General features: G+C 33.7%; 1 protein-coding gene across 1 annotated transcript; it reads right to left on the reverse strand.

Annotated features, from left to right (window-relative positions):
• Positions 1 to 3,705: 3,705 nt before the first annotated feature.
• On the reverse strand, positions 3,706 to 9,291 carry LOC137806291 (auxin efflux carrier component 4-like). Its single transcript, XM_068606315.1, has 6 exons — positions 7,872 to 9,291; positions 6,885 to 7,197; positions 6,515 to 6,600; positions 5,341 to 5,498; positions 4,372 to 4,448; positions 3,706 to 4,275 (listed from the first exon to the last, which is right to left on the reverse strand). The coding sequence occupies exons 1-6, from the start codon at positions 9,076 to 9,078 to the stop codon at positions 4,209 to 4,211; spliced, it is 1,908 nt and encodes a 635-aa protein (XP_068462416.1). The 5' UTR covers positions 9,079 to 9,291; the 3' UTR covers positions 3,706 to 4,208.
• Between the last annotated feature and the right edge of the window lie 298 nt (positions 9,292 to 9,589).

Here is a 9,589-nt window from a genome sequence, read left to right on the forward strand (position 1 = left end):
ATTATGCCTTGATTTGTGATTTGTGTTGCGTTTACTACTAGGATTAATGTTCCGTGGATGCTTCGTAATCGATGAAATACTTGTCTTAATTAATGTTGGAAAATCAGGTTTAGGGTTACTCATATTTTTCGTTAAAGGAATGCGTGTGCTGATAAGTTGGCTAATTTATGATTTATTCATAGAGAATCATTTCATTGGTATCATAGGCTTCCATATAGTTTGTTCTTAGAATTCTTTATGAATATGTATAGTCTACCAATATATCGTTTTTGTTAACATATGAGTTTTAGTTTAGTCCCCATATTTTTTTTGTAATTTTTTTTTTAATAATACTTTTTCATGCGATGACAGAAGATTGTTGTTACTTAGAGTGTCAGTCTAGCTGCGATGTCAAGTTACATAATGATGCCTAAGATGAAAGTTTTTATATAAAAAGAATCACTACATAAATATTTTAATCATATTATAATTATTATTATTCTTATAATGATGATTATTATTATTATTATTAGAAATAATATATTAATAATGTTAGTAATAATATTAATAATCCTATTAATAATAATTATATTAATGTAATTATCTAAGAATTAACTATAATAATTACCAACACCATCATATATGAATTTTAATTCCTACCTAATTATTTACGAATTTTAATTTATATGTAATTATCCACGGATAAATTCGTATGTAATATTCGCAGGTAATAGTTTTTTGTCTTAATCTGCCATAATTATGTACAAATTTTTCCACCAAGCTATTTTGTTATTATATATGGAAAAATTTGTAGGTAACTCATTTTTACCTACAAATAATAATCCTTATATAAAATATGTAGGTAACTCCCAATTTACATAGGATCCAAATCCATAGGTAAATATCAGTAGATAATAAGAAATTTTTTTGTTGTGTCTTGACCTTATCTATAATATTTTCTTTTTGGTGTTAAATGGCTTAACATTGTTTTGAACAGTCTAGCACTGTGTTGGATGGTCTCCACTGAAATAATTTAATTTAATTGCTAAATGAAAAATATCAATCATATCATCCTTTATAAGTCGACATTGGTAAGCTTAGTTAACATCATATAACCCTTTTTAGTTGAGTAACCAACACCATATAATCCTTTTCAAGTCTAAATAGGTATACTTAGTTAACATCATATCATCCTTTATGAGTCGAGATATGTGAGCTCAATTAAAACCATAAAATCCTTTGTGAATCGATATATGTTAACACCATATCATTCTTTCCGAGTCGAGATAAGTGAGTTCCATTAAAACCATATCATCTTTTTTAGTCAAGATAAGTGAACTCAATTAACATCACATTATTCATTTATTCGGGTTGATATTTGAACTTAATTAAAGTCATGTTTTTTTTCTCCTAATTCACTATTTGTCCATGTTCTCTTATTTATATCTAAACAAATATTGGGAAAGATAATTGTATTGTGGACCAATTTTACTTTACTACATTTATAGAACATGTGATAACGTTTTAGGAAATTTTGGAAGACACTTATGGAACTAGTTCTTGTTAAAAAAATATTCAAGTGGAAAGTGGATTCTGAGAGTTTTTTTAGTATGATATAACTCATGTATTCCTAAACTATTTCATATGAGTGTTTATGTGATGGAGCGACATGCATTTATAGATAGAACTAGTGCATTTGAGTCACTTCATTGAGTTTATATTGAGCATGGTGTGTGTGATTTTTGTGTGTTTAGTTTGTTGTGATGTTTTGTCTTCACAAATAAAAAATAAACAAAGGTTTTACATTTCGTATAATGTTATGTGAATGTTTCGTAATCGATGAAATATTTGTCTTAATTAGTGTGGGAAAATCATATTTAGGGTTACTTATATTTTTCGTGAAGGGAGTGTGTGTGCTGGTAAGTTAATTTTTTATGAATATGCATAGTCTACCTATGTATCGTTTTTGTTAACATATGGTTTTTGGTCTAATTCCCCATTTTTTTTGTAATTTTTTTAATAATATTGTTTTCATCTGATGACAAATTATTGTTGTTACTTGAGGTGTCAGCTTAGCTGAGATGTCAAGTTGTAAAGTGATGCCTAACATGAAAACTTTAAAAAAAAAAAAAATACTACACCAAACAAATAATCATATTATAATTATTATTATTCTTATAATGATTATTATTATTATTAATAGGAATTTATTAATAATATTAATAATCATATTAATAATATAATAATAATAATATAATTATCTACGAATTAACTATAATAATTACCAACACCATATATGAATTTTAATTCCTACATAATTATTTACGGATTTTAATTTATATGCAATTATCCACAAATAATTTCGTATGTAATATCTGTAGGTAACAATTTTCTACCTTAGTTCATCAGAATTATGTACGAATTTTTCCACCATACTATTTTGTTATTATATATGGAAAAATTTGTAGGTAACTCATTTTTACCTACAGATAACAATCCTTATGTAAAATTTGTAGGTAACTCTCAATTTACATAGGATCCAAATCCGTAGGTAAATATCAGTGGATAATAACAATTTTTCTTGTAGTGTCTTGACCTTATCTACAATATTGCATTGTTGGTGTTAGATGGTTTACCATTTTATTGGACGATCTAGCACTGTCTTGGACGGTCTAGCACTGTGTTGGACGGTCACCACATAAATAATTTAATTTAACTACTAAATGAAAAATATCAACCATATCATCCTTTATAAGTTGACATAGGTAAGCTTAGTTAAAATCATATTACCCTTTTTAGTTGAGTATCCAACACCATATAATCCTTTTCAAGTGTAGATAGGTGTACTTAGTTAACATTATATCATCCTTTATGAGTCGAAATAGGTGTACTTAGTTAACATCATATCATCCTTTATGAGTCGATATAGGTCAGCTCAATTAAAACCATATCATCCTTTGTAAATCGACATATGTTAACACCATATCATTCTTTTCGAGTCGAGATAATGAGCTCCATTAAAACCATCCTTTTCAGTCAAGATAAGTAAACTCAATTAACATCACATTATCCATCCGTAGATATAAATTGACTTAATTAACAGCCTATCATACTGTTTGAGTTGATATTTGAACTTAATTAAAGTCATGTTTTTTTCTTAAGACACTTATGTAACTAGTTCTTGTTAAAAAATATTCAAGTGGAAAGTGGATTGTGAGAGTCTTTTTTAATATGATATCACTCATGTATTTTTAAACTATTTCATATGTGATGGAACGACATGCATTTATAAATAGAACTAGTGCATTTGAGTCACTTCAATAAGTTTATATTGAGCATGGTGTGTGTGATTTTTGTGTGTTTAGTTTATCCTGATGTTCTCACTTCACAAATAAAAATTAAACGAAAATTGTAAATTTCGTATATAAAATTATCTCTAAATCATTTTTCAATTTATCACACAGAAGAGCATGTATTTGGTAAAAACTATCTTGATCATTTTTTTTTTAATTTTAAAAGAAAAAGAAGCCTCTTCATCCAAGAACATTAATAAATTGTAAAGAACCCATGTAGTAAAAAATTAACGGCAAATAATAAGTTTAATTATCATGCTTTGTGTATAAACCTTTTCATATAATCTACTAAATCATCAATTATTTTTAACATGGCGTTTCTAATAATTATTATAAAAATTAACATATACAACAATAATTTATTGAATGAAAGTGTAAAAAAGTTAGTTTATTTCAGCTAAAGAATAGTAACAACAACAATAATGCAAAAAGAGCAGAAAAAAAAAGAAAGAAAAAGGAAAGACTTTCCTCAGTCTCATCTCATTTTCATTCAAATGATTTCCTCCACTCATGCACTTACTGAACCATGTTCTTAATTTGATGACCCAAACGGGATTTTCTCATAAAATTTACAAAAGCTGGTAAAAGATAAGGGAACCATTCACTTGCTAACTCTACTTTTTTCTCTGTTATGTCTCTATTATTCCTTCCTCTTTGAGGTTCTTCAAAATTCATCATCATCATCTCTTGTACTCCCAAACTCTCATATTATCTCAATTTCCCAATCTCTTGGAAACTTTCAATCGCATCCTCTCTGTTGTGAAATTACTAGTTAGTCATATATAGTTTCTTCCAATTTCAAAAATCATATCAAAGGTTCAAATTCACTTGCATAATTTTTTTCCCTTCGTTCTTGGTTACTTTGGCACTAGAATATCATAAACCAAGGAGAATGTAGTAGACCAGAGTAATCGGAAGTGCTATCAACATCCCAAATATAACCCTGCAATTGAATTTTTCAGAGAAGATAACAAAAAAAAAAAGGTTAATTTTTGTTTGTTGATGGCAACAAGAATGAGATGGAGAAAATCATGCTTACCCTGTGCTAAGAATGGCTGGATGAACATTGTACTCCTTAGCAAACACAAATGGAACAATCCCTTGAGGAAGTGCAGCCTAATGCAACCACAACAACATTTCCAAAATTTAAAAATTTACTCAAAAAAAATTCCTAATATATATCATTTTTTGTAATTTCCTTCTGTAAAATAAAAAACAAAATACATACAGTAAAAAACCAGACATCAATTAAAATTAAGATATTTTAGAAAAAACATCATTAAAGATATAAAAAAATGTGTTTTTTAGTCATTAGGTTTTGGCAATAGGATAATAAATGTTGTGGACACAACAAAATGAAAAATTAGATCGTTATATTGATATCTGGATCTATATATTACCTTGCTCTACTTTATATCCATAATAAAATATTAATATTTATAATAAAAAAATTTAAAAAATAAAATTTCATTAATGAAAATATAAATAAAATATAAAATGTTAAAATAATTTTTAAAATTAAAAAAATTAATATTTATTGTAATATAGGGTGGAGTATGGTTGTAAAAAAAACATTTTTCATTTTAGTAACTAATAAGAATCTAATGTTTATGAAAATTATAAAGTTAGTTGTTGAAAACCAAAGAGATATATCGAATTTACTATTATGAGCATATGTGTGATGGTTCTAAAGGGGTGCTGCATGTGTAAAAAGTTTCCAATTTGGTGAGTGTAAATAAAGGCTTTTTAATTCGATTTCATTTATAGGAATCAAAATTAATTTTTTTTTGTAAAAACTAAGGTGGACTTTCTGCTCTAAATGTTTGAGACTTTGATGGAGAGAAATGTTATCGAGGCTGTTTGTAACACTCTTTCCGAGACTGTTATTGCAAGTGTGACATAAATGTAAGCATGATGTTCTTAAAGCATTAAACTGGCACATTATTTCACTTTGTTTCACCAATTTTGTGAAGACATAAATGCACGAGAAAAAGTTGAAGTTAGCAACCTGAACAATGGCCACGTGTAGGAGAGTGCCACGGAGGCCAACTGCTATGGAAGCTGCAGCCATAACGGCTGGACCAGTGAGAAACCTAATAGCCATAGCAAATGTAGCCACAGAGTTTCCACATGCAATTATCTTTGGTTGAAGTGCCATAAACAGACCTATAAAACATCAACCAAACCCATTCTTCATCAAGAAACACATCAACCAAATCTCATCCATGTTCCTATTCTATTCCACTCACAACTTATTTCATCTATATGTATCTTATTGGAAAAATATATGAAAATTGAAAGACCCTTCAAGAAAATTATTGGAAAAATACTAATTTCACCTATGAAAATGGGAATTGAGAGAGGCTTTCAAAAAATCTATTATGAAATAGAACAGAGATAAATAAAAGAGTAAAAAGAAGGGAAAAGATATGAAAATGAATATCTCTTTTTCTTGTTATTAAAAATCAAAACAAAAGGTCTGAATATATACAAGTAGTACACTAGAATCATAACACACAAAGACAAAGTAAAGGTTATTCATATCTATAAAGAGAAACAACTGATAATTAGAAAAGACACCAAATTATTTTCTTCTATAAAAAGAAACAATGAATAATTAGAATCTTTCTGGTATTCGTATCCAATCTTAGATAAAAATTGAGTCTTAAGTAAATTAGATAAAGATTTTGTAACCCTAGATGAAAGAGGGTAATTGGTGTAATGGAACCACCATTGCTTGATTATGGAAAATGGTAGGCCTGACCAGAACCGTTGTCCTGAGAAAAGTGGTCTGGTTTATGACCCGGACCCACGTGTCGGGGCATTATGCTGAACAGGTGAACAAGATCATTTGATCATTACTTGTTGCTAACAAACATCACCAACATGGACGGCTATGAATTGTTTACTACTTTCTTTATCATCCTAAACCCATTACCCAATTCACAGCACTATTTGGAAGAAGCAGCACCATGAATTGTATCAGTAGTATCTGAGTTTACTTGTTATGTGTGTATTCTGAACGAAAAAGTTGTGCAATGAAAAACTGCTGAAAAGTGTGGAGGCAATGGTAATAAAATAATGGTGTGGATGGAAAAGTGGAAGCAAGTTGTGTTGTGGATAGAAGAATGAAATTATTGCGAAGGGAATATGGATTTGAGAATGGATTTGCGACCACTCACCTAAGCTGAACATTGCCATTCCAAGACCAGCATCAGACAGTATGGAAATTGATTTCTCTATTATTTTGGGCATGTGCACGTGCCACCTGTACGTCATCATTAACCATCAACAACACCATGTGTCACTAACCATTAATAATTAGTACAACATTACTCCAATCAAATAACCCAAAAACTTGGAGAAAGAGAAACTACACATGCCTCATTTTGTTGCCCTAATTACACATTTTTCTAACTCAGTTTATTTTCAATTGGTTTTTTAAAATGTGTAAAGTTAAAAGTGACATGTCAAACTAATTTTGTTATTTTTTTTCGTGAGATGATTTTGTAGTCAAAAGTTTTGCAATGGTGTTGACTTTGATTCACCTACCTGAAGGCAATGAGGGACCATACTACACCAATGAGGCTTGAATACGTGTTGGGGTTGCGGATAAGCTTCCTCCACACCATGATCAGAATGAGACGAGTCATCACACTCGCCGGCGGCATGTGTTTTCCTCCGCCGGAAGACTCGCCGGCTCCGATAACTTTCGGGTGGAGCTCTGCCGTGGAGGTCGACCCCAACTTGTTCAGCCCGTTCAGCCCCTCTTTTTCTTTCTCTTTATCCTTCTCTTCCTCCTCCTGTTCTCCGCCGTTCACCGGAAACTTGAACTCTTCCCCACCAAATTCCGCCTCCGAACCACCTTCAATTTAACACCAAACCAATCTTCTTAATTATAATTTACCCAAATCTTATATTAACATTATACCAACCAAAATTTTAAAATAATCGCGAATGACACATTTCAAATTGCAATTACAGTCACAATGTTCCTTATAAAAAAATGTTTTATGGTTACAATAAGAACAAAAGTTAACCTAGCCCTTTTCCTTCTTACATTGTCTTGAGTAAAATTTATTAATTTTGTTGACTCAGTTTAACGACTAATTAGAATTTAGAATAACAAAAATTAGTATTTTTAATCAACTTTGTTCAACGAAAAAGTATGAATAGTTCTTGCCTAACATATAGATAACTCTTTTTTTTCATTCTTCTCTTTGAACATGGAGACTAATTACTTTCGAAGTTTAACTTTTACTGAATAAATAGAGAGGGATTTCTTTCTAACACGAGTTTACTGAATTTTTGAAGAGTCAAAGATTGAAATTAAACTATATAACATAATTAATAACATTTTTAAAACTAAAATTTGAACTTATATTGAAGTGAAATTATAAGACTTCATTTCGTACTAAACAAACTCAAACAAAAATCTAAAACTAAAAATTTGATCAATTATGGTGTTGCCGTTGCAATTAGAGCAACAAAGAACAATTTAACCATGAAAAGGAAAAGAAAAAAAAGCTCAATCAGTACCTTTGATGTTTGCTTCCCCATTTTGTACGTGCGCATTATCAGCCACCAACATCCTGATCTCCTTGGCGCCCTGGTCGGGTTGTTCGGAGGTTCCAAGGTCGGTGCTCCCGAACATGTTGAGCCCGGCATTTTCCGACACCGGCGACGCGCTGGAGCTCCACACAAACATGTGGAGCTCCTTCGCATCGTGGGCACCCTTAGTGGGAGTCTGCTGGTTCTGGGTCTTGGCTACGGTGGGTTTAGCAGGAGCGGAAGAGAACTCCGGGTTGGGCGGCGGGTACGAAGCGGGGACAGTCTGGGTCGGGTAAAACCCGAAGCGGGGAGAAGCGACGGCGACGGGCTGAGGCATGGAGGATTCTTCGAAATTGGAAGGTCGAGGAGTGGGTCCACGGGAGGAGAACAAATCATTGGCGGTGAAGTTTGAGTGGCGCGGTTGGTACCCCATCATGGAGAAGAAATCGGCGTGGTTGAAGTTGGAGCCGCGTGGCGTGGGGTTATGCGAGGAGCTGAGGCTGTAAATCTCGGCGCCGGTGAGGTTGGAGGGGCGCGGCGTCATCATGAAGGACCGTCGCGAGGCGTTGGATTTCCTCACGGTGACGTGGAGCTTCCCGTCGTCCCCGACCTCCGCGTCGGTTTCGAGAAAGTCCCTGCCGTCGAGCGAGACGACGTCGGAGTCGACCTTGAAGGAGACGATGGAGGCAGCGGTTTCGGGGAACTGTTCCATGATGAGGATTTTGGCGGCGCGGTATTCGAAGAGGAAGAGGAGGAGGGTGTACCAGATGATGCACTGGAGCACGACGACCTGGACCATGAGGGAGCCGGAGTAGTCCCCGTACATGGCGATGAGGAGGGGGATGCCCATGACGAGCGTGTTGGGGAGCGTGGAGAGGGAGAAGATGGTGATCATCCACTCCAACGACCCCGTTTTGGTGAGGTTGGTCCAGAGAGTGAGGGCGAAGAGCATGATGATTTTCTGGAGGGTGTCGGCGGCGATGAAGCGGAAGTTCATGGCGTAGGGGTTGTTGGAGGAGATGAAGTGAAAGGAGAGGAGGGGAACGGCGAAGATGGCGACGAAGCGGTTTATGCCGGAGCACTGGTCCGGCGAGAATATCTTCCACCACCTGACCGAACCATAGGCGAGGATCATGGCGACGTAGAGAGGCACCACTGAGGTGAGCACCGTGTATAGGTCTTTCCATGTTATCATGTTGTGTTTGGTGATAATGAAGAGTTGATTTTGCTTTTGATGTTGACGGTGAGTTGAGTTTAAAGAACTCGCGAGTATGATCTGTGGTGAGTGGTTTAGTAAGTTTGTGTATGAGTGTGTGTGTGCAGGGAGAGTGTGTTGAAGTGAATGAAGAAGTGTCAGAGAAAAGGTAGAGAGAGAAAGAAGGTGAATTGATTGACAGAGTAGAAAGGGGATGGTTGCAGAGAGTATATATAGGGCATGGGAGAGTATAATGTGTATGGATGAGTATTTATTTTCTTGTGTAGTATTATTTTTTGGGAAGGGGTAGGGAGGGGCCACTTCGGTGTTATTGAACATGGGTATGTGTACTTTCATTTTTTGCATTACAAATTTCTCAAATTCTCAGAAATGTTTAGCTGGGTTTCTGGGGATAAAACTGGAAAGTGAGGAATCTACACACCATACTTGTTTTAGAAGGCTACTTTCAAGTTCAAATGTATTATAAAAGCAACAATCTCTCGACAAATTA

The sequence above is a fragment of the Phaseolus vulgaris genome, chromosome 3 (assembly GCF_000499845.2).
Source record: "Phaseolus vulgaris cultivar G19833 chromosome 3, P. vulgaris v2.0, whole genome shotgun sequence".
Taxonomy (NCBI): domain Eukaryota; kingdom Viridiplantae; phylum Streptophyta; class Magnoliopsida; order Fabales; family Fabaceae; genus Phaseolus; species Phaseolus vulgaris.

Bases quoted from the DNA above. Each gene is read 5' to 3' on its own strand.
- LOC137806291 (XM_068606315.1), bottom strand. From the start codon at position 9,078: ATGATAACATGGAAAGACCTATACACGGTGCTCACCTCAGTGGTGCCT. The intron at 7,198-7,871 runs GTACTGATTGAG...GTTAAATTGAAG, and splicing joins TGGGGAAGCAAACATCAAAG to GTGGTTCGGAGGCGGAATTT. The intron at 4,449-5,340 runs GTTGCTAACTTC...TGGTTGCATTAG, and splicing joins TACACGTGGCCATTGTTCAG to GCTGCACTTCCTCAAGGGAT.